Raw genomic sequence first — 20,373 nt, 5'->3', positions numbered from 1 at the left:
GGGTTGTGCTTTAAGAATCAGATCTCATTCTTCTCATTATTTTCTCCTAGTCCTTTTGTACATACTGAGTATGTCCCTTTTCCAAGTCAACTAAATCCAGCCTTTGTATAGTCATAAAAATCATAAGTAATCTTCACAGTTCCCGTGGGCCTTTCATATGCCTTCTCTCTAATCCTCACATCGATCTGGTGAACTGGGCCTTATTGGATCCATTTTAAATGAGAGCAAACTGAAGCCAGAGAGCTGAAGTGTCTTGTCAAAGCTCTCCCAGCTGGCAGGCGGCAACCACAGAACTGGGATCAGGGTCCCTGACTTGAAGCCCAGGCAGCAGTTAATGGGGCATCCTTCATTCACCTTTCTTTCACTCCCGTCAAGGGATATTTTATTTCTCCCTAGGAATCTGCACACCATCCAAAATGGATCATTATCTTTCATTACTCATTTAACAAAATTATTAAGCACCTACTATGGGGTGATCCTGGGAATAATATCAGTGGTGGCCAAACACACAGTGTCCATCAGACACGTAATCACACAAAGAAGACCAGGATGGTAGCCCTGATGTGCACCGTGAAGGGGAAACAGGGCTAACAGGAGCCTAAGGAGCTTGCCCAGGACCTGAGGAGAGTGTGTACAGCCTCGGCGTGAGCTCTTAGGAATCGCTGGGCTACTTGAGCCAGGGAGTTTGGGCTCCACCTTCACTGCCTGGGGCATTTCTGGGAAGGAGGTCACACAGTTTAGAGCTGTCTTGAGGCTCCCATACTCTCAGACCATGGCAATTGCATGCAGCGTTCTTTTCAGGAAATGATGTGCTTTGGTGTCCCTAGAGAAGAGTTTCCCCCTGAGAGGTGGGGGCAGAGGGAGAATGCGGGGTTCCTGACCTGGGGCCAAGGGGCTGGTTTGAAATATTGACTGTCCCAGAGGTCCACTCACTTCTCTTTCCTATTGCAGTTTGTGGTGGGACGAGACGGTACCTGTGGCGTGGTGTGCGAACACTCCCCTTTCGACGGCATCGTCCTGGTGCAGTGCACAGAGCATCTGCTCCAGCACATGTGAGTCTGGGAGCAGGGCCCCTCCCGAGCAGCCAGAGGAGGCAAAGCCAGACTGCCAAGCAGCCGCCAAGCTAGGCCAAGAAAAATGTGGGCGGCCGCTGGGGGGCCGCGCTAGTCTGGAAAGTGTCTCAGCAAAAGATGAATTTGAAAACCAGCCTGAACAAGGCATCATATGCTTTATCGGTCATGGACAGAAGGGGCAGACTGAACAACAGGTTAGGGGCAGTTAGGGCAAGGCTTGGCCAAGAATTCTCAGCTTTAAAGGAACATCTGCTTCGGTCCAGGGAAGTCCAGGTCGATGTCCTGCTTGTCCAGAGTCAGGGCTGGGCCTGCTGTTGACCCAGCACAGAGGGGAGGTCTCTGAGCTGCGCCTCTTTCCTTTCCCCTGGGCTGGGTCTCTCTCTCCAACTCCCATCCTGGACAGACTGAGTACTTCTGTGTCCCTTAATCACACCAGCTTCCTTCCTCCATTCACAATTTTGCTCATTCTCTCCTTCTAGGACCTTCTCCCTGCATCTATAAGTTCTTCCATGATTTAGGAACTCTTCAGGATCACTGAAAACCCAAACCTGCCCTCGTAAACAGAACAACACACTTTGCTTGTTCCATTTGTCCCCGAGTGTTTTTTAAGAGTTAGCGGTGTAGCGTGGTCAGATGGAAAACGTGAAAAGACATACTGGGCTTTGGAGTCAGGTGGAACCGGATGGAATCCTAGCTTTGCCACTCACTAATTTAGGTGGCCTCTCTGAGCTTCAGTTTGTTCATCTGTTTCATGGTTTGGGGGTAAATCAAACTCCAACAGCTAAGGTGACTGCAGCACAAAGAAACAAGCTGCCCGCAGCCCCCCAGCTTGCGGGCCAAAGGAGGTCACCCCTTTGTCCTGCAGGGTGAAGACCGGCAAGAAAATGGTCCGAGCCGACTCAGTCAGCGAGCTCCCAGCACCCAGGAGACTGAGGTGGAAATGTTCTCCGGAAATTCAAGGCCTCTTAGCCTCCTCGGCAGAAAAACTTCAACAGTAAGGAGAATTCCAGGTCTTTGGGGATGATGCTCCGGGGGTCACCCTACAACACCCCCGCCCCACCAGCTGCCAAGGCACCCTGGAAGCTTCCAAAGACCCCAGCCACTCTGCCTCCTCTCACCTGCCTCCGCCCACCCCCTCATGGCAATGTAGTCAAACAGAAGGGGAGTTATAACTCTTGGGGAAATAACCTTGCTGAAGTATCCATCATTTCCATAAAATGCAAACGTGGAGCTATTTTTTTCCGCAGGTTTCACCTGACTGAGCAGAGTCAAGGCAAGGAAATCATCCTCTGCTTTCGGGGGAGTCATAAACAACGGGTTTGAATAGGTCATTTGAATCCAAGCTATTTCAATTTCCTTGAATTTACACTGCAACTTGACAAGGGGCCTTTTTTCCTCAAGGGCCATGCTGGCCCTAATGGGACCTAGGCAGGAGGGCCAGGGATGGATGTGAGCCCTCGCTGACAGTGGCAAGGTGTGCTGGGAGCCACGGGCTGGCAACTAGATCTGGACTTTGGCTGTTCATTCCCTCATTCAATAAGTGAGCATGAGTACATTGATTCATTCATTCATTCATTCATTCATTCATTCATCAAACACGTGTAGAGCTCTGGTGTGTGCCAGGCCTCTGGTAGGGCTCTGGGGACACAGAGATCAATGTGCCACAGGGCCTGCCCTCCATACTTTAGTGGAGGAAGTGGACCCCCAACACAAAAATATCAGATGCAATAAGCACCAAAACCAGAGAGAGGCATTCGAACCTGAACACACAGAGGACATGGGAGCTGGGTTCTGCCAGGATGTTGAGGGAGGGCTTTACAGAGTTGGGCCGTGAAGGATGACTAGGAGTTCGTGGTACCAGCAGCTGGGGGAGAGATAGGTTCATAAGAGATCAGGCTGGTTTGGAGGCCAGCAAGTGAGAGAATGGCCAGAGTTGGGACAATAAAGGGAAGTCGGGGTCACATTGTGAAGAGCTTCATGTCTTTATGTTATGCGGACTGGAAGCTGTCCTGCAGCAGTGAGGAGCCGCTGGAGGATTTGGTGCATGGGGTTTCGGGGAGCCAGTGAGGAGACTGTGGGAATAGCACAGGTGAGCAGGACAGAACATGGCTGGGCTCAGAGGCCGAGGGATGGGGAGGATGAGCCCACAGCGAGCTGCTGGGGAGGTTGAATGGCTTTCCACGGGGAGGAGGAGAGGCCTCGGGTGTTCATCTGTAAAGCAGTACTCATATCTCAACCCCACGGGGCTGTTCTTGGGACACACAGGCTGCTAGGAGAGTGAGCTGGTGGGCTGGTGAACCCTGGGCTGAGGAAGGAGCCCGTTTGCTTTCAGGGATTCAAGCAGACGTCACGTGGTCCCGAGACCCCCCAGCTTCCCTTTCTGGAGGACCAGAAAAGCCAAGAGAGTCCTGTGGGTGGGGAAGCAGCAGGAGCTGAGGGGGGCCTTGAGCTGCCATGGAAGGCAGGTAGGGTCTGATGGCCAGGGCTTGGACAAGAGGTTCCCAGGTGTCTGGTGACTGTAAGCTCAGCCTGTTGGGGGACGGTGGGTCAACAGGCCCGACTGAGCAGTGAGTTCCCGTGAGCACTGGGCCCTGTCCGAGTCCTGATGGGTCCCCAGAGCCTGGCATGGCCCACCGAGAGCTGAGCTTACATGGCTGGAGGAATAATTCAAGGCAAGCCAGGCAGGGAACAGCAAATCCTGAGGGAGTGTGGGAGGGGGCTCAGGGCTGCCCACCTAGGGCTCTGCGCGCACGCACACACGCGCGGCTGGTGGACGGGTGGCGAGGACCTTGCTGGACATTGCTTCAGGCAGCAGGCAGCCCGGACCCCAGACTCATTATGAAGGAGGAGACTGGTCAATATGTGACGGTGGGCGTGGGGGGAGACCAGCGCTGAAAGGTCTCAGTGTGGACTCAGGGACTCTTCCTGCTTCTCTGACAATGATTCGTGAGCAGCAAAGACCTATGCATGTCAGGGGAGGCTCAGCAGCCCTTTCTGGGTAAAATGGGTTTTCAGTCACCAGCAAAGCCCAGATGAGCAGCTCTTGCTGTGGTGACCGTGACCAGTGGCCAGGCTCCAGGCCTTTCTTCCATAGCACAACAGGGACGAGTCTCAGTGAGGAGATGCTGCTTGCAGCCATCAGAGAAACGGGCTTTTCCCTGGACATAGGGGATTTGCAGGTCTGGCAGGATGGTCGGGATGCCAAAAGAGTCCATAGGGATGCTGGACACACCTTCCCAAACAGATCGAACGCATGGCTTGTTTCAGGCCGCCTTCTGTAGGCAATGAAGTTTTAGGACTTTGTTTGTGGGCAGTGTTCTCCCTGCCCATGCAAATGTCCCTTGTGCTTCCGTGTCATTCCCTGCAGCCAGGCCCACCTCCCCTACCCCCAGAGCAGGGCCACTACCCAGCCAAGCCTCACCTTTAGCTCAGAGTCACCCTGCTTGGCATGCCTTGTGCCACTTCCAAACGTCAAGGCCTGTCTCTGACAGTGCACTGGATATCTAGCGTGCTGGGACATAGAACAGGATCGAGAAACTTCGTTAGACCCTGTGGTGAGTGCATTCTATTTTGCATGCGATGAATGCATCTTTTCTTTTTCTTCCACAGAATAGTAAAGAATCTCGACTTCACCGTTTATAAATTTGATGACTATGGGAAAACATTCATTAAGCAGCAGAAATGCAGCCCCGATGCCTTTATTCAGGTGGCCCTCCAGCTGGCCTTCTATAGGTAAGTACAGCCTGCCAAGGTGGGCTGACTGACAAGCTACTCTAGAGTCTAGAAGCATCTTGGAGGGAGAGATGACTTTCTGTGGGCCTAGAGGAAGGGGGTATGATCAGGGCAGGCTGCATGGAAGGAGGTGTCACCTAACTGGGTTTCAAAGTGTGAGCCCAACCTCAGAAATGAAAAGAAGGATATTGCAGTCAAGGAGCGGGCAAGCGATGGCCCAGGGGCACAGAGCTCACAGGGGAGGAACGCAGAACTCACAAGGGCCAGGCAGGTGATGAGGACGTCAGGTAGGGAGGCTGCTTCTCCTGCTGATCTCACCCAGCCCACCTGGGTCCCTGTATAATTGTGACCTGTTCCTCTCCACTTTTCCTGGCCTTGATAAGGAAACGGAACTAGCATCCCCACCCTGCCCGCCCTGGCAAGGGGGTCAAGTCAAAGATTTGGGGCTTGATTTGTCTCTGTCTCTCATTCTCCTCATCCCCATGTCAATCCTCCTCCAAATGTCTACCCTCCATCCTCTTTCCTTCACCTCCACTGCCATCGGCCCCTCCCAAGCCCCCGTCATCTAGTGCTTAGTCAACTGTAGCATGCCCCTGGGGGTCTCTGCTTCCACTCTTGTCCCCTCTAATCCTGTCTTCATGAAGCATGAACTTTGAAATATGCAAATCAGTCTTTATCACCTACCGTGTTTCCCTTCACGCTTAGAACAAAGTCCAGCTCCCTGAAGGGCTCCCTGTGAACCAGCCTTCCCTGGGGCCCTGCCCCCAAGCTCTCTTCCACCTGCAGATCTTTGCTGTGGCTCTGGCTCTGCCCACCCACCTGTCACCACTGCTCTTCACATACCAGCTCCTTCCCACTGCTCAGGTCTCAGCCCAGGTGCCAGCCCTCAGAGGCCACCTCTGGGCTCCTTGCCACCCAGTTCTCTGTCATAGCACATCGTGCTCTTTTTCCTTCATGGCAGTCATTATCCATGTGGTCTCCCTTATTCATTGATTTGCTGACTTTGTTTTCTAGACTGTCTCCCCCAGGCATGATGTTCTGGGTATCTTGCACGCCTGGGACAGAGTAGGCATCAGGGGCTGTCACAGACATGAGAAGACACTGCAGGAGTTTTAGCCCAGGGTGGCACAGTGAGGTGTATGGTTTAGAAAAATCTCTATAATGGTAGCTGTGTGTTGGGGAAGGGATGCAGCGTAGGGAGGTAAGGGTTGAAGGCAGGGTTGGGAGCCTAACTGGTCTCTTATAAGAGGCAAAAAGTAAAATGCAAATTAGATCTTCCTCAAGACAGGGCTGGCCCCTGTTGGTTTCAGCGTTCCAGAAGCTATAGCTCATAAACTGGCATGGGCAGTAAATAGCACTATGCCCCCACCAGAACCTGCTTTCGGTTTGCAACCAGGGGAGGCAAAAAGCGACCTTGGAGAAAGCCGGGGCAAGGAGTGTAGTCACTAATGAGCAGGCGGCATCCCAGAGCCCAGTGTCCCACGCAGGGGGCTGTGACTCATGGGGAAGGGAGTGCAGCCACTCTGTCATCTGTCAGGCTGACATAACCCCACACGAGGACTGTGCTCGTCACCAGGACATGGAGACCTCGCCGGCAGGACCTGGCCTCTGGAACTGCAATCAATGCCGTTCTGATACTCAGATGGTATGTGGCTAAAATGGGCCACAAGGTCAGTGTCCTGCTGGTGTCATAACTGGGGACACTGCTGCACTGGTACCCCCCTGGCAAGCACTTCAGAGCTTCAGATCCAGAGCCCGGAGGGGCTGGTGGACACTGCATAGAGCCTCCCAACTCCACCCTCCAGGGATCTTTGCTGTCACTGGACATGGCCAGGAATAGATGTGGCCAGAGGCTCCCAGGCTCATTGAATAGGCAAAATACGACCTGCTGCCCATGGAATGCATTCTTCAGAGTTTCAGCTGTAACAAAAAAGATATTTTTTAATCTGCTCCTAGATTCAGCAGAAACCTGGAAGCTGCCTAAATTGGGGGTGATCAGCGACCAGCCAGGGATGGCGTCTACTTTTGTGCTCGGCATGGCATTTGCCCCCAGGGGCTAGAGAGATACAGGAAATGAGCTCCCTGCCAGAGTCTTGGGGAAATGAGACATAAGTGTACAGAAAGTGCCATTTGCTTGGCAAGCCATACAGTGCCAAGCACTGTGCCAAATCAGGCTCGGCCTTCCCTCCTCCTGGAGCTCACCCAGGGTGGGAGAGACATGCCCCGAGAAGGCCAAGATACAGGGCCCCAGCTTGCTGTGTGACTTCGGGGTGTCACTGCCCCTCTCTGAGTTCTGTGTCTTTCCCCTCCCTGACCCCAACACCAACAACTTTCCTGACTGATGAGAAGGGCATGTGCCAGCCTGGTGTGCAAGGGGAAGAGACTTGCTCTGGCTGGTGGGGACAGCGGCCACTGCTCTTCTGGTCACAGACGTGAGGGACGAGAGGCACAGTCCTTGTGCCCACGGGTCTGTTTGGAAGCCCTGCTCGCCCTGGACGGTGAGCCTCTGCAGCAGCTGACACCCACGGCCACTAAGGCCCCCTCCCTGCCTCGATCTATAGGTCATGCTTGAATTGTTTTTAAATAAAACAGGATTCCCTCAAGAGCGCGAATGATGAATTAGTCCATGCTGTGCTATTAATCAAACACTAATTGGATCTCACAGAAAACTCTAGGTTTCCCACCAGACTGGGACTTTAAAAAAACTACCAGTCACATCTTCCTTATTTTATATCCACACAATATCACCCACGCAGGAAAGTGTGCTCAGCTCTTCGTATCCGAGGCTCCCCGACATTCATCTTTGGGGAATCTCCTCCAGAATTCTATTAGCGTTAAAATGAAATACTGTGCAGAGCGAAGGCAGGATTGTAAAAGTAAGGGCAGCCGAGGCTATTTCAGCATTTATGACTCCCTGAGAAGGCAGCACTGTCTGCCGTTCCTCCTTCATCCTGTGCAGGCTCCACAGGAGACTCGTGCCCACCTACGAGAGCGCGTCCATCCGTCGGTTCCGCGAGGGACGGGTGGACAACATTCGATCAGCCACTCTGGAGGCGCTGCGTTTTGTGAAAACCATCACTGACCACACGGCCACCGTGCCGGTAAGTCCTGCTGGCCCGGGGAGTCTCAGGGGGACCCGTGAGGCAGCTGTGGACCGCCTGTCCTCTCGGCCCTGAGACAACCAGCGCCTTTAGCTTGTCTGCCGCTGAGCACCCTCTTAAAGCCCCATGCGCTGTGTCTCTGGTCCATGTACAGGATTCAGAGAAGCTACTGCTCCTGAAGGATGCCATCCGAGCCCAGACCGAGTACACAGTCATGGTGAGTGACCTCGTCTCAGCTCAGGACTGTGGGCTGTGCCCAGAGCTGGGGCCTCGGCATGGGCTCTGGGTGACAGCCGGGCCACGACCTGTGCAGCGACTTGGTGAGGGCACCTCACCTCTCAGAGCCTCCTCTTCCTTATTTTTAGAACCTGGGTAACACACCACTCCTGGTTTATACACGGATTTTACAAGAATACAACGAATGGTCTTTGAAACAACAACAACAACAATAATAATAGCACCAACATGTATAGCACTTTACAATTTATACAAGAGAGTCAGATGTGTGGTGGTTTGCACACTTGGCACAATCTCAGGTGAGGCGGTATTTATTCCCACTCAGGACTGGTTTTGTCTTTTTATTCTCCATGTATTTATTTATACTGCCTGTGAATTAAAAAATCATATTTGCTGAAAGTTAACGGTGAAATCGAAATTGTAAGGGAAATGTTTCCCTAGTTTAGGGAAATAATGTATTTTCTAGCACTGCAAAGCCATCATGTGCATACAGACAGAGAATAAGCTACTACTTGGGCTGGTGGTCAATGTATTAATGGCAAATCATTCTGATACAGTCTTTGAAGGATCATATAATCTATGAAAAGGAGTTGACTGATTTCACTCTATATACTTGAAAGCAAGCACAGCACATATCTGGGTTTTAGAACTAGCCAATGTAGGCTTTTCTGTAATTCAGTTGCTAGGTCCCTGATTTCTTTGGAATAGTTAAGTGTTTGTTCTGTTTGGGGAAAATCAAGCTTGCTGTCATGTGTTCAGTGGGTAGCCTTTGTTTTCCCGCTTTATGCCAGGCAAGGCCCTGGGTACTAGGAAATAAAAAATGAAGCCCTACGCTTGGGGAGTGTACCGTGTAGTTGGGAGAAGAGGCCTTACATGCTTCAGGAAGTAGCAGAGAACATGGAGGAGCAAGCTCCTTCTTCTGCTTGGGAAAGCCAGGAAGACTTTTCAGAGGAAGTGGTGCTTAATATGAGACTTGCATGAAGAAGTGCTTGTCAGGTAGGTATAGAAGGGAAGGATGGCCCCAGAAGGGAACAGTACATGCAACGGCAAAGAGTCTTGAGAGAATAAGACATATGGAGGAAAAGCAAATAGTTCCATATGTGCAGCTTGCAAAGGACAGAAAAGCAGGAAAGCTCATGATGCTGGATTTCCCTGTCACAAAGCTTACCCTGGTGACCAGGTAGAAGGACTGGTTGGAGCGTGGGGTGGTCTGCCAAGAGACAGAATTAGGGACCTATATAATGTTTAGGGAGATCTGGTAAAAAGGACTGATGTAGAGCAGGGGCAGGGGGTGTTGAAGAGGAAGACACAAACTTCTGATCAAACATGGTGAACTGAACACAAGGGTTCACTGTCACTCCCTCTAAAACCCTCAAAAGCATCAGCAAAGGGTTTTTTTTTTTTAAGCCATAAATACACTAGAGCAAAGAGAATGAGAAAGGAGATGAGAACAAAGTTTCAGAGCTGGAAAGCAGAACAGATGGCATCTGACTTAGCAGACCAGAGAAAGCTAAAACCCAAGCAAACAGTGAGGGAGACCCAGGAGCCCAGTGAAGTGCACTGCAGAACCTCAGGTGTTGGAGGCTCCACCAAAAGTAGGAGTGCATGTGGGGCTGAAAAGAAGAGGATTCACTGATGATCTATATGAGAAGCAGTTAGCCCCTCAGTTCCTCTTTTGACCTTAGTGTTGTCCAATTTCCTTGGTATGAAAAAAAAAAAGTCTGAGAGGAAAAAAATTCAAATACAAAGATCAGGAATAAAAACATAATTGGGCTTAACATCACTGGGAGGTGGAAGATACTGAAACAATGCCTTCAAATTCTAAGGGAAAATGATTTTTAATGCATATTCTATACCCAGCTAAACTATCAAATTTGAAGCTAGAATAAAGACATTTTATACAGATAAGGTCTTAAAATTTTTACTTATTAAGCTCTCTTTCTTGTAAAACTATTGGAGGATATAGACCACTAATGTAAGAGAATAAAGCACAAAAAGGAAAGTCATAAGCTCAAACATCAGAAGATTCAACACAAGAAAGAGGTAGAGAAAGAGGATGAGAGTAAAGGGAGATCCCAAGTTGACAGCTGTTCAGCAGACCCAGAGAACAGAGGGTCCACAGAGAAGCAAGAAGTGAAAGGAGAAATTAAACTGATAAATTACCTGATACATTTTAATGTATTAAGGGAAGTTTTACACTTCCAGCTAAGGGTTTAGGAATCAATTAGTTGCAGATACATAGAAAGGTAAGCAAGTGGGAAAATCACAGTTTAATTATTTACAAATTGTCATTTCTAGGGAAAACAAAAAACTGAATAAGAAAGGAAATCTAATCCTAATACACTACAGGACTCAGCTGTGAGTACCTGTATAATTATAACCATGTAAACACTGAATATTGATCAAGCAACAAGGAGTTCAAATGTAACTCTATTTGGGAGCATAGGAGAGTGAAAGTGTATTTGGGGAGTGGGGATATAAAAGAGCCAAAGTTTCATCTTCTATAATAAGAAAACTGAAAAATGCAGTAACGGCAGTCTAAGCATGTTGTTTAGAACTAAGAAAGTCAGTCGCTAAAAGGGTTCCAAGTGATTGCTTCTGTGAAGTGAGACTCAGTGCTGGCAAAGTGACATAAGCCTTTGGCTTACTTGGGGTTTTTTTTTTTAACTATAAATATACAACTTTGATAATAATTTAAATTTTTATGAAAAATTTAGAAAAATATCCTCCAAAACATTGCCATAGGCTTCTGTTGTTTTAACTATTTTAAGTTGGTGAAAACGACTACGTAAAAGAGACAAGGGATGCGAAGAGGAGAGCTATAAAGATGCTTTGTAGGTAAATCTGGTACCTGGTTGGCCGTGCAGGGTAAGGGACAGAGGAAGGAAGTCAGGAAACCTCCAGATATCTGGCAAGTATATTTGGTAGTGGTAGTGGAGAAAGGAAATTCCAGGGAAAGAAGCAAACGTGATCTAGACTCGCTATCACATACTCTCACAGCACCTTATGCTTTTCTTTCCTAGCATTTACTCAGTTTATGATCACAAGCTTATTTGTATGGTTGGTTAACATCTGTCTCCCATCACACCTAAGCCTCCGTGAGGCTGAGTCTGTGACTGCTTTGTTCTCTAGCAGCTGCTCAGGCACATAGTAGGTACTCAATTAAGATCCCTTGAATGAACGAAAGACTGAATGCCGAGTCATTTTACTCATTACTACTCATGGCTCTGATCCAAACAACCTGTTAAATCAACCCCAGTTGCTACAGTGACTTCAGAGATGGTGAAAACAGGGGTAGATTGGCTGCTGCACAGAGTAGCTGCTTTGATAGATCTACACAAATCAGTCATTAAACAGAGGCAACCAGAGAAATTAAAAGTGCATCTACTTCATAGCTGGTCTGTCTCACAGTTCTTCCCCTCTGTCCTAAGGGGGCAGGTCTAAAGTGAGTGGTGGTTGTATAACATGTCTTTTCAGCCCATAATTAGGGGCATTTGGAGAGACTGGGGCCTCTGAGTCATCTTTATGCATTCATTGTCAACTGAAAGAAAACAGCTGTCAAATTCCAAAACGTGACTTGTAAACCTGAACAAAGTTCATTGTGATGGGAGGTTTCCTCCTAGGTGGGGGGTTAACAGCTAAGTGGCCATCTTATGTAACCGTGAAACCCCCAAGAGTTACTCACAATTACCCTGATGTTGATCCAGAGGTTAATACGAGAGGCCAGATGTGGCCCCCATGTCTCCATCAGCCCCCCAAACTGCCCCAAATAAGCATGTAATCCAAGCAAAACCCATGTGCGTGCTACACATGCAGCCTCCAGTGGGGAATATGAAGAGTGAGTGCCCTGGCCTCACTGCCACACTTGCAGCCACACCACCACCACCCCTGGGCTCCTCCTACATAGAAATTCTCTTACCACTGCTTCCACTGCTATTCTCTTACCTGCCCTTTTTTAAAAAGATTTATTTGATATGGACCATTTTTAGTCTTTATTGAATTAGTTACAATATTGCTTCTGTTTTATGTTTTGGTTTTTTGGCCGCAAGGCATGTGGGATTTTAGCTCCCCGACCAGGGACTGAACCCGCACCCCCTGCATTGGAAGGCAAAGTCGTAATCACTGGACCGCCAGGAAAGTCCCTCTTTTATCCTTTGTTAAGAGTTCAAATACCTGTGACAAAAAGGAAAACCCTTTCTTCATCCAAAAGCCCTTGAAAATGTGAGCTGAGCCTCTGCTAAGCTGTCTAGTTCCTGTCTCAAAATTATTCTTAGGTTACGAATCCAGTTTAGTTGAATTGATTCTGAGCCTACGAAACAGCAGCCAAGACTCAGGAACAGACCTCAGTGCTCTCTACCCCTCATTCCTTGGGCTCCTGCTGGAGTATGAAGTGTTGGTTGTGGTGAGAGTCTGTCCAGTGACAGCCCGGGGCACCCCTCCCCATGCTTGGATGGGGCCCAGCACCCGTGCTCCTACCCAGATTCCTGCCCTACCTGAGAAGGCACTGGGGATGGCCCAGCCAACCCCACTCTCTCCACTTAAAGCATGGAGTAGTTATACACAGTGAACACCAGCAGGGACCATGCTGTTGGGAGGACTCAGACTCACTGACTTTTAACTCAGGCATCCTCGTGTTAGAACCCAACCTGCTCTGGCTCATCCTGTGTACGTAGAAATGCACAAGGGCCCAAGGAGCAGAGGCCATGTAGTACAGTGGTCGGTCCTGGGCGGTCACCCACACATGTGGTCTGCAGCAAGAACTGGGTAGGCGAGAGCAGTTAGAGTCCCCTTTAGCATTGCGGACTAGAGAGGAGGGGAGGAGGGAGAGTCCATGTCTCATGTCCTGTTCTTTGTCCCCAACTACCCAGGCCATAACAGGGATGGCCATTGACAACCACCTGCTGGGGTTGCAGGAGCTGGCTCGGGAAGTGTGCAAGGAACTGCCCGAGATGTTCACGGATGAAACATACCTGATGAGCAACCGGTTTGTCCTCTCCACCAGCCAGGTACAGCCCTAGCACGGCCGTCACCCAAGAAGCCACTTAGTGGAAGCAGTGGGCTCTCTAAAGAGCTCGGTGTCTACAGCCCACTGCTTAGAGTCAGGCAAGTCCTGGCTCTGCTTCCAGTGAGCTGTGTGGCCTCAGCAGAAGGACCTGAATGCTCAGAGTGCAGGTCTCCCCACCTTCTAAATGGGCATAATCATGAATGCCACCTTAGCAGAGGTGGGCAGGATGGGAGACTACCCATTCTGGTGCCCTAACCATTATGCTTACTCCTTCCAATGTTGCCTGAGACGTGGTGTTCCACCATGGTGACCACAGGCTCTGAAGCCCGACAGGCCCACAGCAAAGTCCTGGCTCAACCAGATGCGACAATATCAGTGGAAAGCCCGGCACCGCGCCTGGCATGGACAGGGTCCTCCAAACAAGTCACAGCCATTATTCTAAGGGGCCACTGCTGGCCCAGCATCTCCTAACCAGTGCTACAGGCTTGTTCTGTTGGAGAACCACTGACACAAAAATAGAATGCAATCCGTTAGAGAAAGGCAGCCATTTAGGGGAGAAATTACCTATTCCCCCCACCCCCACCCCCCGCGAATGTCAATTTACTAAAACTCCACCTCATCTGCGAAAAGCTGGACGTGGGCAATAAAAAGGGCTGATAAAGTTGTGTTTGAGGATAAAAGCCCACTCAGTAATTTCATTTTGGCATTATGGCAGTGAGCTTGCAGACACGAATAAACGAGGGCAGAACACAGCAACATAAATTCTTCAGGAAACCATCCATGGGCAAAAAGTGCTTCGGAATGGCTTTATGGCCTTCGGCTGTTACACGGCAAATTTATCTGACAATGAGGTGACTCTATTAGCAAGACTAATGGTTTGTTCTGCCCCATTAAAATGGCCAGTGTCATTTCTGAAGGCCTGAGCACACAGAGCCTGTGGGTTTAAAGCAAACCCCACCCTGCACCTGCTCAAGAATGTGCTCTATTTTCCCTCTAAAGCCAGCTAATAAAATTAATTTAGGGTGTGGTGACTCTTTTTTCCAACTGGAATGAACATTTATGGCTTGAATGCCTTCAGAAACACTTTCTTGGTTTGTGATCCAAATTACAAAATCTCTGCCCTCTGAATTCAAAACATATCAGGTACATAACTAAAACTCCAGTTGATGGCAATCTTTGAAACGCCCAGTGCTGGGTAATTGTGCGTGGCCAGGCTGTGGGGAGAAAATCAGACCAGCCAGGCAATACTGACAGTAATTAAGGATGTGGGAAAAATCGACAGAGAAGACGAGCCAGATTTCCTCCAGTTCATAAATTACTCCCTCTGGGAAGCCATCTAACTGTTGGGTGCCACCAGGGTACCATTTAGTAAATTGCTCTGATTGCCTTGGTGATTCAAACAGCCCCCAGGTGAAGGAGAGACTCGGCTGAGACCCAGCACCAGGTCACTCTGGGAGCTTCTGACTTCACAAGTAGAGCAGATTTCACACCAGGGAGGGCCTTATGGCCCTTCTTCTTCTGATTTCATGCAGTTAGATGGGTTTGTTTTGACGACTCTGTCTGTGGCCATCCATGATGAAGCAATCAGTTGATGTGGTTAATTCAGTCAAACACCCAGGTGGAAAATAGTCAAAGAGAAGCAAATATCCCACCGAGGCCCCTGGGTTGTTGGAACGCCATGCTTTATAGCAGACTTTCAGAACAAGCAGCTTCTGACCTGTCCTCTTCCCCAGGTGCCCACCACCATGGAGATGTTTTGCTGCTACGGTCCTGTGGTACCAAATGGCTATGGCGCCTGCTACAACCCCCAGCCAGAGAGCATCCTTTTCTGCATCTCCAGCTTCCATGGCTGCAAAGAGACCTCTTCAACCAAGTTTGCAAAAGCTGTGGAAGAAAGCCTCATTGAAATGAGAGGCCTCTGCAGTCGGCCACCGTGTGCCACGGGCAAGCCACTGATGACAAAGGAAAAAGTAACGAGGCCCAGCCAGGGGCACCAACCTTGACTGCTGCCACTAGGTTTCACCTCCTCAAACTCAGCATCCTGCAGCTGCCAGACCCTGCCGAACCCCTGTCCCAACACTTACCCCAGCTTTCTGTAGCTCCCCTGTAACTCTGGACCCAACACACAGACCACACTGAGGCATCACACAAAGCTGGATGTTAGGAGGAAAGCGTCCCTCCTGATGAATGGGAATCGTCATTATTGATCAAGGTGCCCTCAGGCCTGCACACTGGGATATAAAACCAGCCTGGCCCGGAGGTGGCCTGGGCGAGATGCGGAAGGCCCCACTGACTTCCCTCCATGGCCATGGAAGCTTAATATTGGTTTGCTTCCCAGCAGGACCTAGCGTGTCCAGGTGATGTTTTTGCCCAACGAAAGAGTCACCTTATCATGTGCAGTGTACCCAAATGAACCACAAAGGAAGAGGATAACTCCAGGTCATTACCTTGTGTCTTTTTGGGAGGAGTAGGGGGCTTTGTTTTCAGATTCAAAGCAGTCTGATCACGGCATTCAGAGTGACCTGCCCCGAGACACACAGTCCTGTAAGCACTAACCCACCCCCCGACATACACATACACACACACACACACACACACACAGAGCACAAGTTAATTTAAAATATAATGATCTGGGCCTGCAGACACATTTCTCCTTTTGCCTCCCGGAAGCAGCTTTCCATTGAGTTCAAAAAATCTGGTCCGGCTAGTCTAAAAGGGAAAAGAAATGGTCTACCATTGCCCTGGAGTAGCTGCTGCTCCCTGCTTTCCCCGGGGACGTGGCGGGGACCACTTCCCCAGGGATCCTGCCACTTGCATTTTTTCTGGTTGCGTTCCCACCCGCCTCCACAAGAAACATGCCCTGATAAGTGATCTGTCTTTTAGAGGAGAGAGGGATGCTTCGGGGGTTTTCTGCTGCTGTTGTTTATTTGTTTTGTTCTGTTCATTCTTAAGAGAGGCTTTTAAGAAAACCACTGTGACGTTAATTTCAGAATATGATCTCAGCGGCCTAAGCAGGGCACCCTTGGACAGCTGGGCTCCTTGATGTGGAGGATGTTATCTAGGGATTCTGCCTAAAACTCGTGTGGAGGAGCCCAGAGCAGGGCTCTCCACTGGCCTAGGGGCTGAGGGCCCAGCTGGCAGAGAGGGGGGCTGGGAGAAGGGAATGGCCACATGGAGAGCCAGCCCTGACAGAGGGGCAGACAGTCCACAGAGCCGGGGTGAGATTGTCGGGGCGGGCTGTGCTCATGGAGGAGATGTGAGAGGCACTTTCTGCTGGGGCATAGTTTTATGGGAAAGCAACCAGAAAAATCAAAACTGCAAATAGCTGAGGCAGCCTGCCTCTGTCCAGAGGAGGTGCAGAACTAGGCTCCCATCACACTGAGTTCTGCCATGCTCCCTGAGGGGTCTTCTGGAAAAGCCTCCCTGCCCCTGCCCATCCTGCTCTGTATCACTCTGAGCCCTCCACACTGGCCCAGGGACCCTGCACGTGTCCCTTCTTCAGACCACTGTGCCAACTCTCTGCACTTTGACCTGTACGGAAGCCGGCAGGGCTGAGATGGGATGGGCATTTTCACCTTTACGGGGCTCTTTGTAACACAAACAGCCCAATGTAGTGAATTCCTTAAACCCCTGGTTTTAGATTGAGGATTTCTATTGGATGATCTGGGAGATTCTGGCACTGCCCTTCAAAATTATTGGTCTATAGGTCCATGCTCCTTCCCTCACACGTCCACCTTCCTGCTCCCCCTGGAAAGGTGCAGCCCAAGAGTTCTGTGAATGTTTGGGGAACTGCTGTCCACCTGCCGTAGGTTGACCCAAAGCCACTTATCTGTTCTCATCAAATGACCACAGTGAAGATCTGAGTTCTCTTCTGGTTTCTCTCCATGGATTTCTGGGCAGGCAGAGAACTCTGGTTTGGGGATCAGGCAGCCCCACTGACCTTGGCCAAGAAACTTAAAAGCCCAGAGACTCAATTGCCTCCATCATCAAATGGGGAAAAGAGTGTCCCAGCCTTGTGAGGTTGTCAGGATTGTATATCACGTGTGTAAAGGGCTTTCCACAAGCAGGTGGGCACTGGTGCCCGCTGTCAGGATGATGTTACCCCAGCAGGCATTGTTCAGGTGATGTTTGTTTCAACCTTTCTACACTGACTTGACACAACCAAACTCATATCTGCCATCCTCTTAGCATGGGGAAAGGAACCTGACTCTGTATATTCAGATATCAGCCATGTGTGGATGGCAGACGTTTGGCTGGAGGGAACACCTCCTCCCTCTGAGGAAGGGGCTGGAAGCTGGTCTTCCCCCTCCAAGAACAGGTGGGTGCACTGAGCCTTTATGTAAAGGCAATGCTGAGCCATGGCCATGGGCATCTCTGTGGGGACTCTGGTAAAGGAGACTGTTCCAAGTGTCCCCAAAGGGATGGAAAAGGAAACTTGGGGACAGACATTTGGGGGACAGTGATGCATAATAAAAATGTATGTGGCCACCTTACAATATTGCTAAGTTTCCAAAATATATAAAGTTGATATTTGAGTTCTATTTTTATAAAATAGTTCTAGATTTATGGCGATATGTACATGTGTATTTATAGCCTTTCAATTTTCGGTTACAGTTTTGTGCTCTAAAGAAATATATGTATGACTAAAGAACTGTATATTGAAAGCACTATATTCAAATTATTTAAAGACTGTAAGTCTGTATTCAATAAAAAGTAATGCCAAGAAAGATGGTGTTGGCTATTGTTTCTACCCAGAAATGCTATAAAAATTCTGTAGTAAATTCTGTGAGCTGGGTCAACAATTCATTCGCCTCTGAGGTCTGACAGCAGCAGTGGCAGATGTCTAAAAGACAGGGGTTGGGAGAGAAAAGGGAGGAAGGAACTTAGTCTCTCCTAGTGTGTGGCATGCCACCACAGGGTGGGGGTGAGGGTCAGAGAGGCTTCACGGGATGTTTGTGATCAGGTTGGCAGAAACCTGGGTGTAGAGATGGGTGTTTCCACTTAAGCCTGCACGAACATGCATAAGCAGAATGAAGTGGAGGGAAAAGCATCAGGCTCAGAGGTGGGATGCCTAAACTGGAGCCCCAGCTCTATCTCTAGCTTGCTGTTAGAGACAGAGTGACTTTGGGGATGTCACTTTCACCTCTCTAGCCCTCAGTTCCCTCACCTGTAAAATGGGGATGTTGATATCAGCACTACCCATTTCCAGGGTTGTAGCAAGATGACAGAAGATGGTCACTGTTCGAAAACTTAGAAGTGATGTAAAAACTTAACATCCTTACTGCAGGCTCACAGGTACATGTGCACACAGGTTCCTGCACCCTGCATGGCCCTGCATCCTGCACAGGTATATTCCCAGCTGCAACATCCCCTCCACAGCCCCAAGGATCCACAGAACCAGAACTGAGATTCCTTCAAATAGAAGCCCAAATCGAACCTTAAAATGTATGAATTTGTGTGACTGGGATGCAGAAAAGCATTATCCAAAAAGACAATGGCTAAGAACATTCCAGGAGCAATGGAGGGGATAGGAAGGAACAGGAGGAAAGTAATGTGGGTTTGCTCTTATTGATCACATATATCACACGTGGCCCCAAAATAACAAGATATAGGTGATAGAGAAGAGTACCAACAGGCAAGCCAACCCCCAACATGCAAAATAATGCCACCCCCTCCTTGTTGTCTCTGAAGGTCCTGAGAGGTAGCCATCGGTACATTCAGGTAAAAATGTAAGGAGGAGTCCTTCCTAGGTTCACAAGAGCAACCACGAGCTTCCAAATTATCCCTAAGCAGTTCTTCTTGGGGGTAGAGAGAGAACCAGTACCTTGGTTTCCCTTTATAAATTCAGGCAGTCTCCCTGCTTTTATGTTTCTGAGTTTTCTTTCCAGAGAGGCCTCTTGAGTCTGCAGGATGAACAGTATGGCATCTGGGGGAAAAGCTGGCCTCACCTTTCTCAAAGCCCTGTTCTCCCTCGTTTCCTAAGGACCAGCTCTCTCCTTGTTCTTTTCTTACTGCTTCTTTCATCTCCTTGTGGGATTTCACTTCCTATTTCTGTTCCTTTTATATCGTTGGACCCCAGGATTCTGTCCTTGGTCTCTATTTCTTATATTTAAGGAGCTGCAAAATGGCAGGCTGAGCTGATACAGAAGGGCCCCTTCTACCGATAAAAACATACACACAAAGAGGAAGGAAACTTTAAACATATAGTCAAGTTCAAAAGAAAGAAAATAAATCCCCACATTCCAGAAAAAAAAGGCTGTTCAAAACAGAGCGGTGAGTGGGAGCTAAAGCTATGTCAGACCAGACACAGACTCCAGTGGTTGACAGTGGGCTTTTCCACCCCTGCAAGTTGACAGGACATAACCTCAGCCCAGCCAAGGTGGGAGATACAGCTACACATCCCTCACAAAACCAGAACCTCAGAGGGGTGTCCCAATACTTTTTTAAAAAGGACTAGAAACACTCTTCCCATCAGCCCAGGGGAACATTAAGGAACCATGCCATTCACTCAGGGCTGCAGATGGTGGAAAAAAGACATCCATGAGAAATTTAATTTTAAGCTTATGCCACATGTGGATGTAGAACCTGAATGTATACACCTTATCTGTAAAGCAGTAATTCAAGCCAATAATTTATTTAAATTGCCTGGGTTAGTAAGATCCAAAGGGCCTCAGCAGAATCAAGTACAAAACCACTCTCCACAGCCCTGGACACACCAAACCCCCGGGGGGAAAACACTCCATTAAAAATGAGCTCAGGGCTTCCCTGGTGGTGCAGTGGTTGAGAGTCCGCCTGCTGATGAAGGGGACACGGGTTCGTGCCCCAGTCCGGGAAGATCCCACATGCCGCAGAATGGCTGGGCCCGTGAGCCATGGCCGCTGAGCCTGCGCGTCCGGAGCCTGTGCTCCACAACGGGAGAGGCCACAACGGTGAAAGGCCCGCGTACCGCAAAAAAAAAAAAAAAAAAAAAAAATGAGTTCACAGTCAAAAAATACAAACAGCACAAGAAACGGCTCACAGGAGGGAAAGCAGCAGATAAAAGAAACAGGTGAATAATATCACAAAGGCTGGAGAAAAGAGATGACTCAAAGAGAAGACATGACATAGATGTGTTTAACATTATTAAAAAAAATAAAAATACAGGAGAGATACATATAGAAGTTCACGAGGGAGAGATTAGATACAGTGGGAGGAAAGCACTATTCAAAGAGAAAATGACTAAGAA

At 49.2% G+C, this 20,373-nt stretch overlaps 1 protein-coding gene across 1 annotated transcript in view; it reads left to right on the top strand.

The window, feature by feature from the left end:
- The window catches only part of CHAT (choline O-acetyltransferase), a 49,404-nt gene extending 34,253 nt beyond the window's left edge, over window positions 1-15,151 (top strand). Inside the window, exons 9-15 of the mRNA XM_060077869.1 lie at window positions 952-1,052; window positions 1,939-2,067; window positions 4,683-4,805; window positions 7,765-7,906; window positions 8,061-8,123; window positions 13,012-13,149; window positions 14,882-15,151. Coding sequence (XP_059933852.1) covers window positions 952-1,052; window positions 1,939-2,067; window positions 4,683-4,805; window positions 7,765-7,906; window positions 8,061-8,123; window positions 13,012-13,149; window positions 14,882-15,151 — 966 coding nt within the window. The remainder of the gene's footprint in view (window positions 1-951; window positions 1,053-1,938; window positions 2,068-4,682; window positions 4,806-7,764; window positions 7,907-8,060; window positions 8,124-13,011; window positions 13,150-14,881) is intronic.
- Window positions 15,152-20,373: the final 5,222 nt, after the last annotated feature.

This window comes from Mesoplodon densirostris, chromosome 1 (genome assembly GCF_025265405.1).
Source record: "Mesoplodon densirostris isolate mMesDen1 chromosome 1, mMesDen1 primary haplotype, whole genome shotgun sequence".
Lineage (NCBI taxonomy): Eukaryota > Metazoa > Chordata > Mammalia > Artiodactyla > Ziphiidae > Mesoplodon > Mesoplodon densirostris.
Note: the sequence above shows the minus strand (reverse complement) of the source record. Positions and strands in the feature narration are given on the sequence as shown.